Source organism: Sclerotinia sclerotiorum, genomic scaffold (genome assembly GCF_000146945.2).
Source record: "Sclerotinia sclerotiorum 1980 UF-70 scaffold_25 genomic scaffold, whole genome shotgun sequence".
NCBI classification, from domain to species: Eukaryota; Fungi; Ascomycota; class Leotiomycetes; order Helotiales; family Sclerotiniaceae; genus Sclerotinia; species Sclerotinia sclerotiorum.
Window position 1 is genome coordinate 146,226 of NW_001820811.1, and position 22,887 is coordinate 169,112.

Here is a 22,887-nt window from a genome sequence, read left to right on the forward strand (position 1 = left end):
GCGAATAGATATATCCATCAACCATACGATGTTATACAACAGATGTGACACAAATCCACATTCTAATGATTCTAAAGCTTCTTTTACGAAACCCCATTTATGAAACATTCCATCTCGCAAGTCCCCGAATCTCCGAAGCCACGCATTACTTCCTAGTCACCATGCAAAAGTTACATTACCGAAGTCACTTCTCATGTACCCTCGTACTCACCCCCCTCTATCATCGTATCATTCACTCTGTCAATATGCGAACATGACAGGAGAGCCAAGGTGAATTCATCTCATCTGCATAGGGCAAGACATAGTTCATCACACAGGATTGTAACCACATAAACTCCGAGCCGTACCTCCTATCACTTAAACACCTATCGGGCATCTTCCAAATTAAATTCCCGCATCCCCGTAGATTATATCAGCATTCAAAATGTTGCAGTAACATCCTCGCCGACAATTAAGAATTCTTGGGTGTTATCAATGCTTACTCGGGGACCTGAAACCCGGCTACCCCATTCTCCCGAGATCTCGGGAATCTCACCAACGATCTTTCAGGAAAAAACAAACTTTGATTCCACATCCCCTTATGTTGTTAAAGCCTCATCAAATTCCATAATTTCCATAATTAAATTTCTTAGTTTCAAAGTTAGAATAACGGTTTGGTTCATGGAACGAACTGTTCATCTTTTCAAAAAAAGATCCACCCACACGGGCTCCTTCCACTTCTTTGTTAGGGGAAAATATAATCGGCGACCTCAAAATTTTAGATGGGGCCGGCTTTCTTCCTTTTCATGGATACTTTCAAGGTACCAGTGAGAGAATAATATGACTACTGATCAGACAAAGAAATGTAGGAAGACACTATGTACCTCGGAAGTACTAACAAGTAATGGTCAACGGTTATGTCATTTTCATGCACAAGGTGTATGGAACTTACATTATTCGCAGTCTCCTTTCACATTTGTGGAAAGTTACGAGGATCTTGCAAGTGGAAGGACTCAATGGAATTTGAAGTGGATAGAGAAATGAATGAAGACTTGTCCATTTATGTCGTATTGAAAGTTAGAAAGAAGTGAATCGCCGTCACTATCATATGATTATGACAAATCTCTCAAATATGATCGATGTATCAAAGTTGCTACTTCCCACATATCAAAATCCTAGTGCCAGGACTCAAAGACGCTATGAAAGACGCCTTTCAATTCCTTAGTTGAACTTAAAATTTTAGTTCATGAAGATCCGCAATTCATTTACATACATATACATATACATCTACATACATCAACTTCAATATTATTCTCTACCTGAGAAGTTCAGGAAAATGGTTCAATTTGAGGTTCGGGACAAAACAATCGCCATGGTTTCAATATCGACAACAGGAGCAAGATCAATATTAAGTGGTGCGCTATTTGGTGCAGCACTTACTGCTGCAGGGGTTTATTCTCCTACCGTCATCATATCGCAGATGAAGCTAGAATCTTTCCATATGCTGAAAGTATTCCTATCAGCAAGTGCTACTAGCGCGTAAGATTGATTTCTTCTTTCTTTTATAGAATCAAAAGATATCCTGGGCCAATAGAGCCTCACTTACATACTAACATCGGCTTAGTGCAATCTTCCTCCTCGCTCATCGTCTGTCACCAACGCTCGCACCTCCCCGCCAAGCATCTTCATTATCCCTCTTCCCCTACGATGGAAATCTCATCGGAGGACTCCTCCTCGGTATCGGCATGGCTCTTACAGGAGCTTGCCCGGGTACTGTTCTCCCACAAGTAGTAACGGGCTATCAATCCGGACGGTTTGCTTTCGTCGGAGCTATTATAGGCGCAATCATCTATTCCAAAATCCGTCCCTTTATCCGTACTCAAACTACATGTTCGGCCCCCATAGTTCTAGACGCGAAACCAACTCTCTATCAAAAACTCGATCCGAAAGCCGATGAAATAAAAGCAGTATACATTTACCAAAACTTCTGTTGGGGGATCATATTACTTGCTTCTTGGTTGAGTAAAGATCAAGAACAGAGTTTATTGAGTCCTACTTGGGGTGGTATTTTTATTGGGTGTGCTCAGGGTGCAAGTCTTTGGTTGACGGGGAATACTTTGGGTGCTAGTTCTGCTTATGAACAGTTGGGAGATCTGTTTTGGTGGGGAGTTGAAAGAATGAGGAGTGAAGATGTTATTTCTGCTAGTTCGAAGGGAGCTGGGAAGGTTTATGAAAATGGAAATGGAAACGGCCATCTTAATGGAAATGGAGCACCAAAACTTCAATCCCATCACCCAACAGCCCGCCCTTCAATTCGTGGAAATCTCTTCACCTTTGGTATTCTCCTCGGCTCATACCTGCTCTCTCTTATCATCACTCTTCCTTCCCCTCACCCTGTAACCTCTCTCGGCAAACCCAAATTCAACATCTCAGAACTAAGCACCTCATCCGTACCATCCATTCCAATACCACGCGCAATTCTAGGAGGTATAGCCATGGTTCTTGGGGCACGTATAGCAGGTGGTTGTACAAGTGGACACGGCATTAGTGGTATGAGCTTGTTGAGTGTTAGTAGTATCATTAGTGTATGTGCCATATTTGGAGGTGGAATTTTTTGGGGAGTAGTTGTTGGTTGATTTGATTGATGATTTATGGGCGGAAGGGTTTTTGTTTTGGACTAGAACTTCGTGTGGAGGAGAGGTTTAATATTGCTCGAGAATAGATGGTGCTTCGGGATGATCTACATGACAGGGAACGGGAATATAAAGGACAAATTATTTGCGCGTAGACTCAGACCAAGTATAGGATCAGGGTCAGGTTTGCTTGCTTACTTTATTTACTTACTTGTCTTATTATTCCTTGTATACCTATTTCTATACATCTTTTAGTTCGGAACGCATGTCAGCGATGCGCCTTTTTAATGATTCTTATGACTGGGGCTATGCATTTGGAGATTCACGGATTAGATGGACTCTTCATGGGAGGGGCTGGGTGGACAAGATTGGGTTCATATTTAAAATAGAAGGAAATATGATAGCGTTGTGAGAAATAGTTTATCTAATATACATTGAAATTCACATCACCTTTTGATATTCGGCGTATCATAGTGGCCTTTCTCCATCATGTAGTCGGCTGGAACCAAGAAGAGAGAATTTTGGATTTTTTCACGGTAGCATTCCCATACTATGATATTCACAGACATCGGGATTAACGCATATGATTTCACCCGCTTTGGAAGGAAGAATCGATGTGATTTCGTTCAAGGCATCAGTCGTCTGAGAAGTGTCGCCTGTTCTCATACAATCCCCCAAGTCATGCACTTAACTAATGGGTAGGTAAGCACTCTGAGAAAAGCATTCGAGGAGATAAGAATTAGAAATATTGAGGGTGCTCCGAGCTAAATCATGTAGAAGGAATTATCATCAGCCGGTATTTAAAATTGTCATCCGTCTTTCTAGTGCCCGATAACGAAAAAACCGCGTGGGAAATATCTAGTTGACTCGTTTCTTCATCAAGTACAATATCCTCCTTGATTCTGACGGTTAGCGGCACAATGAAGTAGATAAACCGATCATCAACGACATAAAGAAAAAAACTGCAATCTTGGAAAATATAAAAGGTCGAGCGCTGGAAGCATTGCATTCAATGGTATGTTCTATTTCATCGTGTATTTTTCGAAGCTGATATGCACGCATTCCACACAGCGTGATCCTCTAAGACAGTAATATCCAAACAAAAAGAAGATATAGAATCAAATCGATGAGAAGGAAATATAGTGGTTCTCAATAACCACTAAGTATTTGATTGCTGATCAGATCGATATCTAGGGGCTATAAATCTACCACTATATTTTACCATCACGTGGAGCCACCACCGCCTCATAACTTCCTTACCATGGAACTCTCTGATCAAAGGCAGAACATCTAAAGAGAAAGCGGGACTTGTAACCAAAGCCTAGTTAGGCGTGTATTGGGAGATATGGCGATAGAATCCTAACCGTAGGGGAGCAGGCTATTTCCCTTCTCCCAAATGATTCGTTATTTTCTTTTCTCTACTGCATCGATTCAAAGATTGCAAATGTTACAATGTAGCATCATTGAAGATTACAGAAGATGCCTCATTTAGGCGATGGTTTTGTGGATTGGCAATACTTAGTTGCTGCTTGGCTGATGTCTTTGGCTCAGAAGCTTAAGACTTCTTGAGTTTTATATCTTTTCGCTTGATAGTTCTTTCGATGTGGGTTTATTGTCACAAGAATATAAATATGAGGCATCTATTATTATTATTATTATTATTATTATTATTATTATTATTATTATTATTATTATTATTATTATTATTATTATTATTATTATTATTATTATTATTATTATTATTATTATTATTATTATTATTATTATTATTATTATTATTATTATTATTATTATTATTATTGTTCTTCTCAAAGACTCCTTAGTATTTCCATATATGTAATCTGTTGTCTAGCCTGTGCTTTTGTTGTAATCTTACATATGTGTCCGTCAAAGTACTCAGGTTTGCCGAAAAATATTCAATTATCTATCCTGAAGGATAGCATTTTTAACATAATAAAACCTGAAATTTCTTCCTCAGCATTGAAACTTACACCCCTCTACTTCTACCCCGCTTCCACATCTCAATTCCAAACACCTCTCTCCACGTCCTTTGGTACTTCACTACGGAACCTACACCATTCAACTCCATTGGGGCTCTCCAGATGATCGGTCACCAGCCATATCGCCTCTCCACCTACTCCGCTTCTCTGATATATGTTTTTCTATGTATAAAATACCTAATTGAAAACTATACTATGGGTATACCGGCGAACACAACGTATTAGTCACGGTGCAGACATAGCGCGCGGGCGTTGAAACTCATGGAATACAATAGCATTGGTGCTTCCATAGAAAGAAAAGCCTAGAATCAAGAACACTGGTAGTCCTAGAAATAGAAACTAGTATGAAATACGAGAAATGAAAGACAATCAATTTGTTTAGCACATAAATGCGGGGTAGCGAGATTTCCCCAATGCTCATTTCCTTCATTCATATTCTAGGTATAGGTCCTATATCATAATAACTTGCGCAGGCACAGCAAATTTGTATCGTTCTTTTTCTTATTCATAGATCCAAAGCTATAACTTTCCTTCAGGTCTCAGTACTACGACTTATAAATAACTGGATTGTTTTCCTGCCAACATTTAATACTACAACTTCTTCACAAGTAAAGATATAATTCAATTAAGGCGAATGATTAATCATCATTAGAATAAAACCTTCAGTTGTCTTCTTATTCATAGGCATCCAATCCAAAGCCGAGATGCCCACCGGCACAGATAGGACATGGGATCAACGATTCCCAACACTTGCGAGGAATCTCCTCGTAAGCTGGCACCTGGCAGCTGAGCATGGCCTCAAAAAGAAGAGAAAGAGGGTTTCATCATTGCCTGGTGTTAATTCACTTCTAATTTTTCCCCGCGGGAATCAAAGCTTGGCGTATTGGAATTGCCAAGGTTGTCACTCACATTTCCAATGAATATTGGCCTGTTCCTGGGGTAGATACACTGCTACCAAAATACTTCAAATACACAAGCATGAAGCAGATCCATCTAATTTGAATATGTGCATTGTGCATTGTTCCTATTTTAAATGAGGGGAGTGTGGGGCGATGGTCTCGAGATTGATAACACCGCTCGACGAGGTCGTATGGTGCCAGAACATATGTTCCTTGAAAGGTGTGGAAAAAATGTGATGTAAAATGAAGAGCACCATGTAGGTGAACTGAACTGAACTTGGCACATCTTTTTCACCAAGGACTTTTCGAATCCGCGGTTGAATTCTACAAACCCAGGGGTCGGCATCCGTTACCCGTCCGGCAATTTCAAACTCAATTGGGGAAATAGTCTACACGTAAATACCTATGCGGATGCTGATCCCACCGGTATGTCTGGGGGATACCTGAGATACGGAGTAATATATCCGTTATAATGCAGACATGAAGTAACTATCTGAAAGACGACTCCCGCTCATCCAGTAGATGAACGACAATATTTCTAAGAAATGTTGAATCTAATCTGCAGCAGATATCCATGAACAGTTCCAATACCCCACGGTTCGAATCTTCCCATCTCCAAAATAAGAGACTTCTTTTTGGTTTCGTCTATTGAGCCAGGGTTGAAATGGACATGGCAAGGGCTTCTACAGGTACAGTTGCCAAGAAATCAAGAACTCAAGAAGTATTGGACCGTATCTATCGCCCAAAATGCCCTTCAACGCCAAGATAGAAAGAAGTATATGAAAGTGAGAAGAGATACAGAAATGTAACGACGTAAATAAATATTGAAGTATTCCTACCCCCTTGCTTCTAGCCCAATCAAAACCCAAAAACTTTCGTGTTTAAGATGACCCAACCACCCCAAGTTCACGACTCCGAGACTTGAAGATAGGGATAAGGTATATTCAATAGAGAATCAAAGACCAATAAATAGACTTTGTTATGAATAACCCTCTTTTTTCCGATCTGAGATGGAACGTCTAGATTATTCATATATTGTGGCGTAAGAGTATCGATGGTAAAGTAACCTCAATACATACGCCACCAAGTAGAAGACCGCAATGAGTAAGAAGATGGGGAAGGCTTTCTCGTGTCTGCGCCGATGAACATACTTAGATAAGTCATGTCCAATGTTCAAAAGTCAATGGTAAGAGACCCTTGACTTGTATATCAATACTATGCAAGCTCGAGCATGACATGTGAAGAGTACCGACCCGACCGGCAAAGGAGTCCGACTAGATTGACAATCTCGATGTTTAGCATATTGACATATCGCTTTTAATCTCCTCGGATGTTGACTGATGGCTGGACTTCAGAGATTGTTAATTGTTTGACGGTCTGGACCTTTCTATTCTGCTGTTATTTCGATCAATCAAGATATTTTTCGAGGTATGCTACGGTGGTATGTTGGGGAGTGACGACATATCGGTTTCTATGTCCCGATTCCATGATGGAGGGTATGGCAGATGGAAGATTAGGAGAAAGCAAATTTACTGGATATGTTTTACATGAAGTCAGTCAAGTATTGGGAATATTTATTGATAAAATTAAAATACAGAAATAAATAGAAAATAAATAAAGAAAATAAATAAATAATATCTCATTATTGCCGATTGTAATTGTTGATGATTCAATGAATGACTCAAAACCGAGGCAAACTGGAGTCATTGTTACATAACAAAAGTCAGAGTGGCTGATTTCGACTCATTTTTGTCATCCTCCAACGCTCTATCAATTATCAATCTCCCCCTCCCCACTTGATAATGGAATCATCAACTCGGCTTCCCCGTGATAACCTTATATCAAAAACCCAACGACCCAAACACCGAAAACCGATAAAGGAACATCCACCAAGTCATAAAACATATCATCTGCAATACCTTTTCTTACCGTCCGTCTTACCGACTTACGACACCGAGAACCACCATCAACAGAAAGTCGTATTTGTTATCTAGATCGACATTCATACCGTCTTTTCCAAAAATCATTTTATACCCATTCGTGATAACGCTCCGAAACCTCTCATGCCCAGCTCATCAATACAAACTCAATCCTTAGATACCATGACATCCAATCTTTCAACATCAACAGGTCAGAAGCTCGATTTACATACTCACCGCCTTCAATTTTTCCTATCCTCCCCTTATGCAACTACCTTAAAACCCGGTTGTAGTGCATATCATGGCTGTCTCCTAGGGTCATCTGCTCGCTTCAATTGACTGATGCGTTGGCAGATATTACAAACGAACATGATTCCGCCTCACAAGCTCTGGAAGGTCTTTCTCAACAGCCGCTGAAAACAAGGATATGTCGTTATTTCAGTAAATCAGGTAAATTATATTGTTTTTATCGTTTTATTTTTATTCGCATTCAATTGCGATGTGGAATATTTGGAATATTTTCATTGGACTGCCGGAAATTGGGGAAAAAAGGGAGAGCTTATTATTGTCTTGCATATGTGTTATGCAAAGTTGCATGTTGTGCAGTCATGGTGGAGATCCCGTGATTCACCGAATATCGGGGAAAGCGTGGGGTGTACATGATAATGAAAATGAACTTGCTTGGAGGTGATTTGTTGAACCGTGGCGTTCGTCATGAGGCGTTTGTATCACTCCCATTGGGTGTATCTTGGGTTACACCACGTGATATTGGAGACACATGTGAAAGCATATGAAGAAGAACTAAGGAGGAGATGATAGGATGCTGATATTGCTTGCTTAGGGAATTGTCGAGTTGGTGACAGTTGTCCATTCATCCATGACCCGACAAAAATTCCTGGTCGTGCCATGGCAAATAAAACAGTGCCCGAGGTTTCTCAGGCTTCGACTTCGGAGGTTACACAAAGAGGACCAAATGTGATTCAGAATCATTCATCACAAGCTGTCACAAATCCGGTTCCAGCATCACGGGTGGTTTCAAAACCGGTACCACAAGCACAAACTGAAAACCCGAGAGAATTTCAGCTAGGACAGCTGCGAAGACGATTTTCTCCCAAGGAAATTCGACCATCTGGACATGCCGAGGGTACTACTATATTGAGGTTTAATCTCATTCCATCGGATCCTGATTTCCCTTTTGAGATGACTGCCTTGGAATCTTCTCTTACTGTACCTCCTCGGTATCCTACCTCACCGCCCACATTGAGGGTGGAGAATAAAGATATTCCAAGAGGGTTTGCCATCAATGTTGAAAATGGCTTTGACGAATTGGTCAAGGCAAAGAAAAATGCTACCCTACTGGACTTGATGAAATCCTTGGATAAACATTTGGAAGAATTTCTGTCCGCACAAAAAGCAGAGACAGTTAAAATTGTCACGAACAAGGACACGCGACATCTTTCCCTTACCAGTAGAGAAGTACAACCTACGGTTACACTGCTTCAGCCTGAATCTGCAATAAGAGAACCAGAACAACCCAAGGTTACCCCAAATAAACCGATTGTAAGTTTCACTGCATCAGAAAAGTCTGAGGCGTCGAAGAGAAGAGAAGTAGAGACCAGACAATTGGAAGCGAGAATGGGTAGATTACCCCTTTACAAGAAATCCAGTGATGGGATTGCTTATACTATCCCAATTGAACCTCGAAAACGCGGGGAATTACCACCATCAATCAAAGCTGTTAAGGTCATTCAACTTTTTGTACCCACTCTATACCCACTGGAAGCTTGTCGAATCAAATTGGAAGGAATTGATGCCCCGGAAGCAAAGTCTGTAGAGAAAGGGTTTGAGAAGAAAGCTGAAGAAGCAAAAGCTCTGAACCTGATGGGCCATATTAATTACCTTGCACAGAATATTCACGTCTTGGCGAAGACTGTTTTGAACACAGAACCAAAGCCAGTTCCTGTGGTACAGGCATCACCACCCGTTGTTGAAGAATCAAAAGATCTCAAAGGAAAAGGAGTAGGTGCTGAAGAAGCTGAGGAAAAGACTCACATTCAGTACATTGCTCGACCACCTGAATGGACGATTGTCAATACTGAAGATGCTGAATACTCTGACTCTGATTCAATATACTCTTATGACAGTGGTGATGAATCAGAGTCTAATGAAGGAGGGGTTGGAGTTGAACACCAACCTGAAAACTCAGCATCAAATCCTGAACGTGGTACAGCCATCTCATTTCCCTTCATCGAACTTTATGGTATTGAGTTGTTAGAAGTCACTACTCTAAATATCACTGTCAAATGTTCTCGCTGTAGAGAAATTACCGAAATTAAAGGTCTCAAGACTGGAGTCCAAAAGACAGAGAGCTGTAGGAAATGTGCAACCGCACTTGTGATATGTTACCGACGAGATTTGGTTCATGCAAACAATGTCCGAGCTGGATTCTTGGATCTGGAAGGATGTGTAGTTGGTGATATGTTACCTAGGTCAGTCATTACATATTCATTTTTCCAGTACATTCATCTAACTGTAAAAATAGTACATTCACACCAACATGTTCTATATGTTCTACCATCTACCCATCTCCAGGTATCGTTTCCATTCGTGGTGAAACAACCACAAATGTTTGTCGGGAATGTCATTCCAAATTCACCTTTTCAATCCCTACCATCAAATTCCTTCAAATTTCCTCCTCAGCAACCCCTCACAATTTGCTTCCTAGAAAAAAGAAAGAAGCACTCGGTATCACCCCAGGTACTCCTCTTCTCAAAAATGGTCTCTGTAGACATTATGGAAAAAGTTACCGTTGGTTTCGCTTTAGCTGTTGTGAAAAGGTATACGCATGTGATAAGTGTCATGATGAAAAAGAAGAACATGTAAATGAGTGGGCCAAACGAATGATTTGTGGATGGTGTAGTAGGGAGGGACCTTACCGACCAGAAGATTGTGCGGGATGTGGAGAGAGGGTTATTAGTAGGAGGAGAGGAGGGGCGAGTTTCTGGGAAGGCGGAAAAGGAACTAGAGATAAGACGAAGATGAGTAGGAAGGATAAGAGGAAGTATAGGAGGATTGGTGGTGGGGTTAAAAAGACTTGAGGGAAAATGGATAGGTTTGCGGTTGCGCGGTATTAGTATGATATCATATGCTGCATGTATCCATGTATCTAAATAAGCACTGTACCCAAGTACCAATGAACATCCATCCATCCATCCATCTCCTAACCCAACAAATCCAGAATCCAACAGACCCCCAAACAACAACAATCTAGAACCTGCACCAACAACCCACAAATATACACATCTCCAAGCCACCATGTGCACCACAATCCCAATAATCCAGTAATATATCCAGATGAATATTAACTCCCTCCCTTGAAGATCCTATCCCAATAACCCAGTAAAAACCCTCCTTCCTCCCGATTTCCGGTTCGCGCAATCATGTATGTATGTTATGTATGTAAATCTTCGGCTTGCACCATCGGTATCATAACTCAGAAGTCATGTCTCAAAATTTGGAATTTTTTCAGCTCAAAATTAAAAGGAAATGGAGAACTTGAATGGTAAAAAGTAAATAAATTAGAATTAGAATTGAAAATATAAATAGAAATTAATAACTAAATTGAATGGAAATTTTATTATTATTTTTATTTATTTATTTTTTTCCTTTCCTTTCTCCCTTTCTTTCTTTCTCTGCCGCCCTCACTCATCATCATCCCTTCCGATCTCCCGAGTCTCCCGATATACCGATCCGAATGCATACATAACCTTACACATACCGAGATTCCCTGATTCCCTTTTTCTTTTTTATTTCCTTTTTACTTTTTCCCATCTTAACTCCAATAATACCATATGCCAAGGTAGTTATTTTCTTGGGAGAGAAGGTACTGCAGATATTGCGGATAGATACGAAATTGTAATGATATGGATGAGGTGTGATAGGAATTTGAGGGCTGAAAAGATAGATAGATAGATAGATGGATGAAAATGGTGAATTGGTTGGAAAGGAAGTGGTGCATGATCCAAGAACCTGGTGTGTTGCATTACATTGCATTGCATGTGTTGATCGTTTTGATTGAGTTGCTTGTACTCCGTATTTAGGATCTTTTTACGATTGTGATTGTGATTGTAATTGTAATTCGTGGATACTTTGTATAGTTAGATAAAAGGAATATATGAGGGAAATGTATGTATGTGTGTGTGTACTAAGTAAGTAATATATTGAAAGTCAACAAGCAAGCAACCAAAAGTAATATCTTCCCTTTTCCCTCTTCCCCGCCAAAAACAAAAAACAAATATATCCTACAAATCCAGTAATCCCAAATCTTTTGATGAAATCAAGGAGGGAGGGTATTACAAACGTATGTTGTGTGAGGTATGGTGTGTTCTGTTTTCATTATTCATTATTTTTTCATCCCGAATGGTGGGATAGGATTGGGGATTTGGTGAGTTGGTGGGAAGGAGATGATGATGTGTGTGGTGATTGATGGTGATTGGTGCGGGTATGTTGTGCGTCCGGGGAAGAAGGGAGGGGAAGGAAAAGAAGGGAGGGGAAGGAAAAGAAGGGAGGGGAAGGAAAAGAAGGGAGGGGAAGGAAATGAAGGGAAGGGAATATTGTTACGAGGTTTGCCGTCTAGATCACGTGGAAGTGCTCTAGGCTCTCGAGGTGGTTTATAACTAAACGTCAAGCAGGGACTTGAAGTAATGACAATAATGATATGCAATTCGTAACTAATAGTAGAGTATACTAAATGATTGATCTTGAGCACGAAGCTCTATACAAAAGAAATCCATCTTGATTATATAGTCCTTCGTGCCTATGGTTAACTAGGAATCGTCGTTCCTGGGAACGAGCGTTCCTGGTTGTTCCTAGGAACGTTCGTTCCTCACCGTTCCATCACATGTTTTATGGTCATGTGACATACTAATCGTTTTGGACGTAACAAAGAGTTTCTTGTTACTCAGCGTAACATTATATTTATATTTATATTTATATTTATATTTATATTTATATTTATATTTATATTTATATTTATATTTATATTTATATTTATATTTATATTTATATTTATATTTATATTTATATTTATATTTATATTTATATTTATATTTGTTAAAAGGAATAGAAGTTACCGGTACTAATCACGTGTCGTGATTAGTAATACGGTTACCTAAACAGGCTAGATTAGATGAACCATAAGCAGGCATATTGGTCCCCTCCGAGGATACCAAGAGGAGATTAATATGCCTACAGACGTAGTAATATAGTCAATATAGAGGCCTCTTCCACCCAATCTTTTAATAATATTTATATTTTTGTTTTATTTAAAATATAATAATATTACCATTTAAAGTCTATAAGTAAAATGTTCTTTGTGTTTTCAATTTTCTTTTGATATTTTTAATTATTTTTATAAATATATATATATGTAACGATACTGTACTGGAGGCAGCGGTTGTCTAAGGTTTCGTCTGTGTAACGATACTGTACTGGAGGCAGTGGCTGCCTAAGGTTTCGTCTGGTTGGTAGTTGTGGGTTAAGGCTTTATCACTGGTCTTCACTTGGAAGTGAAGTCGTTACTAGATCAAGTAGAATGTAGGTAAACTAATTGATAACTAAGTTGAGCACAAAGCTCCTTAACTACGAGACTAAATGAATGTTTATATACCCTATATCACCTTTTGAGGACCTCTGGGACCCTAAGGTCCAAAAGGTCCTCGAGGTCACGTGAATTAATGAATCGTGACAGTCTGGTTGGTAGTGGTGGGTTAAGGCTTTATCACTGGTATTCACTTGGAAGTGAATTCGTTACTAGATCAAGTAGAATGTAGGTAAACTAATTGATAACTAAGTTGAGCACGAAGCTCCTAAACTATGAAGCTACTCTGACTATATAGTGATCGATAAAGGGAGCCCCTAGGAGCTTTGAGGGCTTCTAGGGCTCCTTATCACGTGATTCCTTTTCATCCCAAGACACTAATCCTAATGGTGAATCGTGATAATATATAACTCATCTATTCATCTATCTATCCATTCACCTATCTATCTATCTATCTATATATACAGACAACATCCCAGAAAACGAATTCCCAATATAGCCCCTCCCTCCATTCCTCCATCCCTCCCTTCTCACTCTTAATCCCTAACCCCACAGTGTACACATTGAAACCCATTCAGTCTGTTAAATACCGGACCTAATACCGAGTGCCCAGTCCAATGCAAACTTCCAAAATTAAAAGCATATCAGATCAAGATTTGAGAGAAATAGCATAGAACAAAGACTAAAACAAAAAGCCTAAAGCATCCAATCTCCCAAACAATCCAGATCTTTCAAACCAAAACTCCATCCGCATCGTGATGTGATGTGATGAAGTACCTAGGTTAGTAACATAAATCCCCTTCCCAATTACAACTATAATCCTAAATTTCAGTTCAATATTTGATGTATAAATATATATTCTCAATATATACATATATATTTATATATCTAAGACTGTCTCTCTCTTTTTCTCTCCCGAAACATACCCTTACCAGACACCCATTACAAAATAAATATACCCCTCCTTCCCACCCTCCCTTTCCTAAAAGTTTTTCCGCTCCGTATCTATTTATATGAGTATATATATATTACATAAAGAAATCAAACCAAAACGCGCAAGCAAGCAAGCAATCAAGTCCAGCATATAAATAAATAAATCAAGATTTCAGATTTCAGATTTCAGATTCCAGATTCTAGAAGCGTGGATGAAAGATAGATGACTGGAAGAAAGAAAGAAAGAAAGAAAGAAAGGAAGGAAGAAAGGAAGAAAGGAAGAAAGGAAGAAAGGATATTAGGATATTAGAATAATAGAATAATACATCCATTACAATCGCTATCATATAATATCATTTTATATCATATCATCTACTGTAATTATCCTATCCTATTACCATATATAGGCTTCTTGAGACAAGAGACACTGGGCTCTGATTATTTATTTATCGCTTGATGGATGAAAAACAAATATATGTATATATGTATATATATTTGAGGAGGAAAGGAAATAGATTGAAATTGTTGGTACGAGAAGGATACGGAAGACGTAGCACCCACGGATTACGTAGGTCCTGTATGTCTAATTGTATTCTGTCTAAAGAGCTAGCTACATATTGAAAGTAGTAAGTCTTATATAGACTTACTAAAAGAGCTAGTCTCTTTCGCGTTCGCTTAGTTCTTTATTACAGTAGTAATTGAATTGAAGTCATTCACTTCGTTCACACAGAAATAGAATTATTAAAGATGAGTAAGTGAGTAATTGAGTAAGTGGATAACCATATTCCAATCATGAGTTGAGTTATTTCAAGAATTGGTAATTCTACGGAGTGAATTTCTTCTCTCTCTCTATTTGCAATTTTCGGTTGGTAACCTCAGGTACAATAGGTTATATAGTTAGGAGTTTCGGGAATCTGCGAAGGGGAGATTTGTGGTTTATGAGATATCAATCTCAATATCAATAATATCATGAAGCGAGAAGCGAGAAGCGATGAATATGATCGACTGATCATGATTGGTAACCTTAAGAAAGCTGGAAAGTAATTACCTAGTAAGCTAAGAATAGATAGATAAGTAAATAGATACATATATACATACATACATATGATTTCCCACGAACCATGGTGCTGGATCAAAAATTTCCCCTAGGTACCTATGTAACATTTTTTCTTTTAGGTATTTGCATCCAGAGATAATATAGAGGATGGATGTTCGAGATGTGTATATATGAAAATATTCGGGTTCCCGTGATCAGTAGTCGAGAATAAAATAAATATATAATTTACATATATATATGCATATATACTTAGGAGTTCATACACGTGTTATAAGCATAGTATAGCAAAACAGGTGACCCAAAGATGACATATTAATTTCCAAACCGTGGGTAATTCAATTTCAATCTCAATTCCAATCTCAATCTCAATCTCGTGGGGGGTTTAGAGTACTATATTCGAAAAAAATTCCATAGAGTAGAGCAATGGAAGATTCCGCTTCGTTCCTAACCCAAGCGACCTACCGACCGAGCAATTTTCTACTTGCGGACAGACATTTCCACTCCACTCCCTCTTCCCTGATAACAATCCTATCCTATCCTAACATATACCCAAGAAGCAAAAACACGGGGAGGGGGAAGAGGGTGAAGGTAAGTATGCGAATCCGATAAAATAAAATAATATTATATAATATACAATAACATTATTAGCAAAACCCTTTAAGGAATCCAATCCAATCCAATCCAACTGAAACGAACCATCACATCAGCCCATGAAATAACGTGGGAGTGGAGCTACAAGCACAGTACACCCGTCATATCGGTAAAGAGACTGTACGGAATAGGAAGGAAATCTAATGTAGGGACAGTACGATACGGTACGGTATGGTACGGTACCAGTTCCTGTGTACCCTGAGTATACTCCGTCCTTGTATTGTACTGTATTGTGGAATCAAAATCATCTCGCTACAGTTATGCGGTAAGGTAAGGTAAGGTAAGATCTCACATGTATGTATGTAGGTATGTATACAATACATGGGAGTACCTACTAGGTATGTATGGCTAGGATGGACAGGACACTCCTGAAAAGAATTGATTGATTGATTGATTGATATTATAGCTCGCGTGGTAATGTAATGTAATATAATTTAGGGATTCTTTGATTTTGATTTTTGATAATATTCGGGATTTAGAGAGGGGGGATTCGAATCCTGGGGGCTGGATGGGTTCATGAGTGTGCACGAACGAACGTGTTTTCCTCGTGGGAAATTATATTGATTATATGTATGCCTGGGAGAGAAGAGAAAATGGATTCTGATGGAGATGAAGGGGGTAGGTATACTAGGTAGTCTGGAACTGGAGATTTCTATGATTCTATGATTCTATGTTAATGGATTTGTGCGAAGGGAGACGGAAACTGTTAGGCTGTTAGTGACAGCTCTGGAGGTGATGATGATGATGATGCTGTCATCAAGCCTGAGGTTGCACAATAACCTACCTACTCGTATAATTGTATAACTTTGTCAGCTTGAAGTTACCGGTAAATAATACCTCGGTAGTCTTTCTCTTCCTCTCAGCCATCAACATCTTAATCCTCACTCGTGACACCTAATCACATGATAAATCCCAACATACACACTCACACTCACACTCACAACCAAGGCCCACGACCCTCCGCACTTCCCAAAGCAGAGAGCCAGGCCAAAAAAAAAAAAAAAAACCCCTTCCCTGTCAACCCATCGATCGGCATCTAGGCCATTTGACGCCCAAAACCACATCCAAATGCTCGGAAGCAAAAGTAAAGCAAGCAAGCAAGCAAACCCTCATCCCTCATCCCTCCTCATCCATGCCTAGCTACCGGGCCGAATAGCATCCATCTTACCACTCCACCAGCAACTTTCACCCCACCGCCAAGGATAAAACGCCGTACGGTAACGAAACATGGATAATTCCGGCTGCTGGGATATGGTATACGCGAATATAACCTTATAGAATTGAATTTGGATTTAGATTGAACCGGAGGGATTTTCTTTTTTTGATTTTTCCTTTTAGATGGATGACAAGGGTGGATCCGCGGCATGGTCTGATAGGGCATACAGGGCTACCACGCTTTTCGCTACGTTACATTGTGTGTGTGACATATAAGCTGGGTGTGGACTTGTGATGGCTGGTTCTTGTCTTGTCTCGTTTGTATTAATGATTTGATGGACGGAGGAGTATAATAGCTGTGATTGGATTGGATAAAATGGATGGTTAAATTCGATTTTTTTTTATTTTTCTGGGTTGGGTTTTTTTTTTTTTTGGTTTTTCGGATTTGGGCTTCCTTTGGATGAATTCGGATTTTGGTTTCGGAGTAGAATGGAAGAATGATTGATTGGATGGATGAATTTGGTGAGGGGAGGGTATTGATCTATTGGGAATTGGGAATTGGGGAATTGAGAATTTGAGTGAGCGATGACTTGAAAAAACGGTACCGTACCTGCATGAGGGTATTACCCTGAATCTATTCAAAGACATGAATATGTTGATGGATGGAAATGAGGCGAAGTATGATCATGATCATGACCATGACCAGAGCATATGAGTAGCTACTAGCTAGCTATACGGAATAGAAAGAGGCAATAAACATAGCGAGCGGTACTAACTCTAATAGAAACACACGACAATGAGGCTCATCAACATGATCTCGTGATTCATTCATTCATTCATTTCATTCCTACGTCGCACCCATCAAAAATTGAAAACAAATGAAACACCGACCGACCGATCTCCCAAAGAATCCCTGAAGTAAATCAAATCATGTGCAAACTCTACGTAATTCTAGATCCCTCTCCTCTTCTCGTGTTTTGCCAGCTTTGCCATCGTTGGACTCGCGGCGCATCCATTTTACCATGATTCGGATAAATTTCTCCGAGAATTTTCCATCCAATTATTTTATTATGAGCGGAGATGATTTTTTGATCACCTGCTTGCTTCTTGTTGGGATTGGTTCTTTGCGTTATCGACTTGCAGTTTGGTATCTTTTATCGATTATCTCAATGGTGTGAAGTATGTAATCAATCACGTTGTGATGTGAGGGATTCATTCGTATTGTTTCGAGTTAGTAGATTATTGGATGGAGAAGTACGTACTAGTATTTACCGAATAGGAAGCACGTACTAGTATCTACTCAACGGAACAACATCTTCCTCTACTCATGACACCACAAGCACCGTCTCTTCTTTCCTCTCAATCACAATCCTCCAGTATCGCGCAACTAACCTACAACTACCTACCTACCATATCAAGTATTCAATGACCGAACTGCGCCATGTAAATCCATACGTACCGTAACTATCCATACCTATCCGCTGAAGAAACTCATCTCTCTCATCTAAATCTTGCCCGTATCACATCACATGTGGAAAGAAATCCTTCATCGGATCACGCTTCGGGTGAGATTTTGGTTCCCATTCCATCCACTCCCCCGCTCTCCCCGAGGGAAAAGCTTTTCGCTCCGCGATGGGTGCAAGCTTATCTCACTGCTTACTTTCAATGAAGAATTGACCTGCTTATAACTATAATCCCCTGTAATGCTTGACTTGCAACTTGCAAGACAGGACTGTTGTATATATATATGTATGTATGAGATATGCATAACATAATACAGAGTAGGAGTAGAGATCAAGCAGTATCTATCTTATTCATCCGACTATTTTTGAAGAAAATCTGCAGGGACTTCAACAAGCGAAGAGAAAAAGATGCGAGAAATTGCAGAAAAAGGATTTGGATGCGGAATACCAGATTGGGTATTTCTCCCGTTACGACGGGATTTATCCATTTCCATTCATTCATGATGGAGATCAAATAAATAAAATATTCCACAGAATGAAAATATATTCCAAATAAATATTCCAAGAAATCAATAACAATAATAAATAATAATAATACCCCAGGAGAAAGAAAATAGGGTTTGCCCCGAAATAAAGTTTGAATCAAGCAAATTAAACCACCAAGTAAATGCACCGCCAAAAAAGAAATGAGATTAACGCTTCCCTCCCTACCCTACTCCGTGTCTAGTACTCGGGGAACGCAAACATCACAACCGGGTTCTTTCATCAATGCGAACCTAGTAGAGAGAGACATTTAAGTCATTATTCCTAAAGGGAAGAAGATTGGGAGAGAAGGTTTCCAGAAGCCTTAAGTTGGGGTTGTGTGTATTTTTGGATGATGCGTTGGTGTCTATGCTGGCTGGATGGATGGATGCGATGGATGCGATGACCTAGAAAGTGGAAAGATAAACTCTGCACCGTTAGGAATGGATCGCAGAGTTGTGAAGGCCAAAAAAACTCAAAAGGAGATGAAATTAATGAGAGATGAAATTTTTGTGGGATACAGATGACGTTGTTTGTCGCTTTACTTAGATTTACGGAGTCATTCTTACTAATTACATTACCTGGGTATGTCGACATACATTGGAAACCAAATTTCCCAAGAATTTGATTCGAGTCACATGAATAGAATATTTGAAATGACAAGCTTTTATTTCTCGGGACGACCCAGTGACTGTGTATAGTACCTAAGTACAGCATAGAAAAAAAGGGGGTGATTTAGTGGAGTGAGTGAGAAGTGCGTGCATGAACTTCTTACATCAGGCTTTGATAGAAGAAACGCATGGGGTTATTATGTACCTACCTACATATCTAGTACCTCTATGTGCATTTGGACTAACGAGTGAAAAAGCATGCAAAGCTGATAGATAGATAGATAGATAGATAGTTCATGCATTTGCTTAATGAGATTTTAAGCATACATACCTAATCAATCCAACGGCCAATAGCATGAAAAGTATTGAAATATTGTCATCACATTCTCATTACATTACATTACTCGTAAACCAAGTCCTATATCAATCAATACTCTGTACGATTCAGGTTTTCAGCCGGAAAGTATATGTACCGGCCGGCGGAAAATAATGATCATATGACCATTCTGTAAACAAGCCTCACATACGTTTCACGGAGCTCAAACACCCCCAACAACTCAAACCACATGGCATACGAATATAGTATCAAAAATGCAAACACTATTAATAAATTTCTCCAGGTTCAAATAGTTCATAGGAAAATCCAAAGTCTGTTCACCTACCAATTCCAAATCCCATTCATTCCCCAATTCATCACGCTGAAATGTTGAAACACACAATTCCCGTTTCGTCAAGCCATCGGTAGTCCGAGTCAAAAGGACGCAAAAAAAGAAAAAGAAAGGGATCCATCAAGCCTTTTCTTTCCCAAAGCTTAATCAAATGCTCATCACCTGAATCAAAGTCTGTGATATCCCTTCCCGTTATCCCATCCATTATTTCGCAATTTCCTCTCCCCCTCCCCATCACAAACATGTCAAAGACATCCATCAAGTCCAAGTCCAGTCCACATGCACATCCACTTCCACCAAGTCCCCGAAATCTTATCCCTGTCAGGCAAGATCCGCTTTTCAAAGGGTTCGAAATGTTCCAGCCATTCCAGAACATTGACATTGACAGACAAACCCTTAAGGATCCTAGGTACCTAAAAGAAATCGGTGCGCGCTGCCCCGAGCGTTTTTTTCCAATCTCCCAGCCCAACCGCGGTAGGATATCCAAGCGACCCGCCGCGCCTGTTAATCCGGTAATTCCTCGCTTTCCCTTGTCGATTGATCTCTTCAGGGTTCCAAAAAGAAATAATTAAATAATAATAGTAATAAATAATAATAAGAACGACAAGGATTTGTATTATTTTTTCCTTTTATTTTATTCATTTTGGGGATTTTCTAATCACATCATTTCCCAATTCTTTGGATTCAGCTTTGTCTTGCCCGTCAAAAAGAATCCAATCCATGCGAACCATGCCTCGTCTCGTGATGATAAACAAAACGGTCCAGAAACAAACAAGGCAAAGCAAGCAAGGCTCATCAAGTCAGACTAAGGATTCATAGGAGGGATGAGGGTAAATGGAGTTTTTCCGTACCAAGTAAAAATCCAATACCTCGGTTTAAAAAACCCATGTTCGTATGACGATGCGCACGAATGGGATTTCTCAATTTCTCGATTGTTTGTCAGATGCGACAACTGCTATTGGAAAAGGAAGAAAGAATAAACAAACAAACATCAACAAAACCAACAAAAACACATGATCTCTGATAAAGAATACATGAATTACTAATCATGTGATTCTTTCTCATCTCTTTACACTTTTGTTTGAATACAGACGGAGATCTCCAAATCTGAAATTTTTTCTAGAATAAATTAATGGAAATTCGAAGAAAAGACTGCGGGGAATTCCATCCCATCATTCATCATGGGATTTCGAGGAATCGAGATTTCGAATGAAGGGAAAGGCGGAATGAGGGAAATGGGAAATGGAAAATTCCGTTTCTTCATGTGATGAATGAATGAATGAAGGAATTGAATTTCTTTCTCAAATAAAATGAGATGAAATAAAATGAATACGAGTTCGAGATAAATAAGGACGAAAGGGAAAAGGGAAGAGGGAAAATGAAATGTAACAATAATAAAAATTCATTATCAATCAATAAAGAGCTCGACAAAAGGCTTGCGGAAAAACTATCTAATCAGGAGATTATATTTTTCCATTTCATCTTCATCTGAAGATCATATGCATACATACCTAGGTAGCTAGCTGTATGGGTATCAGATGTTAACAATAAACAATGAATGAAGAATATGATAAACAAACAAACAAACACCAATACAACACCTCGCCATCTCGCCATCAGACATCTGACTTCTAACAACACAAAGCAAAGCAAAGCAAAGCGCAGCTGATCCTCTTTCTCCCCAAAATTCAAACATAGGCTCGATCCGATCACAGCCTCGAATCTACCCATTCATTCATTTGAACCTCGGATCATCTCATTTCTTTTCATACCTAGGTAAGGTATATATGACCAACCCGAATATTTCCCCGGGACAAACTCTTTTCCGCTCACATGTTCAACTCAATTCAATTCAATTCAAATCCAATCCAATCCGTTAATACCTAGGTATCGGAGTTTGAAGATCTGGAGATCGGTCTGTTATGTGTATGTATTAAGTAAATAGAATATATATTAAATTGATTTTTTTTTATCTTATTTTTTTGTGTGTGTATGATGAGATGGATTGTTTATTTAGGTAGAGTACTAGATAGATACTTTTTATTTTACTCCGTAAATGTTGTGGATCTTGTATGTATGTACGTATGTATGCATGTACGTATAGGCGGGGTGCGGGGTTGACGGGCGGGACTTGTCAATCAATGTCATGGGGTAGTGTGGTTTTTGGCATGATAGTTTCTATTGTGTATAGGAGTGTAAAGTGGACGGAGTGGAAAGAGTTTACAAAGTGTATAGATTTACAGAGATGTTCCTTGTAGATAGTGGCGAATTTTGAGGTTGGTACTTGCATTGGTTGGTACAGAAGGGGTGGGAGAGAGAGGAGGTTCAGCTGATCTTGATTCTTGGGGTAGGTACTTATGATGGCTGGTATGGATGGATGGATGTATATGTGTTATGTATTATGTATCATATATTGAAAGTTAATGTCATACAATAGGTATGCTATGTACATACCAATGTCAGGGGAAATTCCAGTATGATTTCCAAGATGCAACAAACTCAAAATGTAAATCTAAAAGATGTGATAAATATATCTATCAGTCAATCTCGGATCCTACATCCCATATCCCCTATTCCGATCTCCATAACAATTACGGCTTAATCCATCAATCAATCAATATAATATACATATTACATACATGCATAAATGATATGCTCCGGTAGTTATTTATCCCCTATCACCCTCAGAAAAATACCGATACTATACCGAGAAAAAAGCTTGGCTCCGATAGATGTATGTACGTATATAGTATATGAGGGCTTGGAAACCGTTGGAATTACTAGGTAGCTAGCTAGGT

At 39.2% G+C, this 22,887-nt stretch overlaps 9 protein-coding genes across 9 annotated transcripts; 5 read left to right on the plus strand and 4 right to left on the minus strand.

The window, feature by feature from the left end:
- Window positions 1-1,351: 1,351 nt before the first annotated feature.
- On the plus strand, window positions 1,352-2,615 carry SS1G_13432 (hypothetical protein; the record flags this gene model as incomplete). The annotated part of the gene is made up of 2 exons (XM_001585498.1): window positions 1,352-1,518; window positions 1,604-2,615. The coding sequence occupies 2 exons, from the start codon at window positions 1,352-1,354 to the stop codon at window positions 2,613-2,615; spliced, it is 1,179 nt and encodes a 392-aa protein (XP_001585548.1).
- A 443-nt stretch (window positions 2,616-3,058) lies between these two features.
- On the minus strand, window positions 3,059-3,181 carry SS1G_13433 (predicted protein; the record flags this gene model as incomplete). The annotated part of the gene is made up of 1 exon (XM_001585499.1): window positions 3,059-3,181. One exon carries the CDS (start codon window positions 3,179-3,181, stop codon window positions 3,059-3,061), a length of 123 nt encoding a protein of 40 aa, XP_001585549.1.
- Window positions 3,182-4,227: 1,046 nt separating this feature from the next.
- Window positions 4,228-4,701, minus strand: SS1G_13434 (predicted protein; the record flags this gene model as incomplete). Its single annotated transcript, XM_001585500.1, has 2 exons — window positions 4,228-4,416; window positions 4,687-4,701. The coding sequence occupies 2 exons, from the start codon at window positions 4,699-4,701 to the stop codon at window positions 4,228-4,230; spliced, it is 204 nt and encodes a 67-aa protein (XP_001585550.1).
- Window positions 4,702-5,316: 615 nt separating this feature from the next.
- Window positions 5,317-6,320, plus strand: SS1G_13435 (predicted protein; the record flags this gene model as incomplete). Its single annotated transcript, XM_001585501.1, has 4 exons — window positions 5,317-5,448; window positions 5,487-5,551; window positions 5,900-5,937; window positions 6,094-6,320. The coding sequence occupies 4 exons, from the start codon at window positions 5,317-5,319 to the stop codon at window positions 6,318-6,320; spliced, it is 462 nt and encodes a 153-aa protein (XP_001585551.1).
- A 943-nt stretch (window positions 6,321-7,263) lies between these two features.
- SS1G_13436 (predicted protein) lies at window positions 7,264-7,538 on the minus strand (the record flags this gene model as incomplete). The annotated part of the gene is made up of 2 exons (XM_001585502.1): window positions 7,264-7,278; window positions 7,461-7,538. 2 exons carry the CDS (start codon window positions 7,536-7,538, stop codon window positions 7,264-7,266), a joined length of 93 nt encoding a protein of 30 aa, XP_001585552.1.
- Window positions 7,539-8,101: 563 nt separating this feature from the next.
- SS1G_13437 (hypothetical protein) lies at window positions 8,102-10,528 on the plus strand (the record flags this gene model as incomplete). Its single annotated transcript, XM_001585503.1, has 3 exons — window positions 8,102-8,192; window positions 8,272-9,919; window positions 9,973-10,528. 3 exons carry the CDS (start codon window positions 8,102-8,104, stop codon window positions 10,526-10,528), a joined length of 2,295 nt encoding a protein of 764 aa, XP_001585553.1.
- A 1,371-nt stretch (window positions 10,529-11,899) lies between these two features.
- SS1G_13438 (predicted protein) lies at window positions 11,900-12,106 on the plus strand (the record flags this gene model as incomplete). The annotated part of the gene is made up of 1 exon (XM_001585504.1): window positions 11,900-12,106. The coding sequence occupies one exon, from the start codon at window positions 11,900-11,902 to the stop codon at window positions 12,104-12,106; it is 207 nt and encodes a 68-aa protein (XP_001585554.1).
- A 4,191-nt stretch (window positions 12,107-16,297) lies between these two features.
- SS1G_13439 (predicted protein) lies at window positions 16,298-16,543 on the minus strand (the record flags this gene model as incomplete). Its single annotated transcript, XM_001585505.1, has 2 exons — window positions 16,298-16,322; window positions 16,455-16,543. 2 exons carry the CDS (start codon window positions 16,541-16,543, stop codon window positions 16,298-16,300), a joined length of 114 nt encoding a protein of 37 aa, XP_001585555.1.
- A 3,788-nt stretch (window positions 16,544-20,331) lies between these two features.
- Window positions 20,332-20,661, plus strand: SS1G_13440 (predicted protein; the record flags this gene model as incomplete). The annotated part of the gene is made up of 2 exons (XM_001585506.1): window positions 20,332-20,498; window positions 20,568-20,661. The coding sequence occupies 2 exons, from the start codon at window positions 20,332-20,334 to the stop codon at window positions 20,659-20,661; spliced, it is 261 nt and encodes an 86-aa protein (XP_001585556.1).
- Window positions 20,662-22,887: the final 2,226 nt, after the last annotated feature.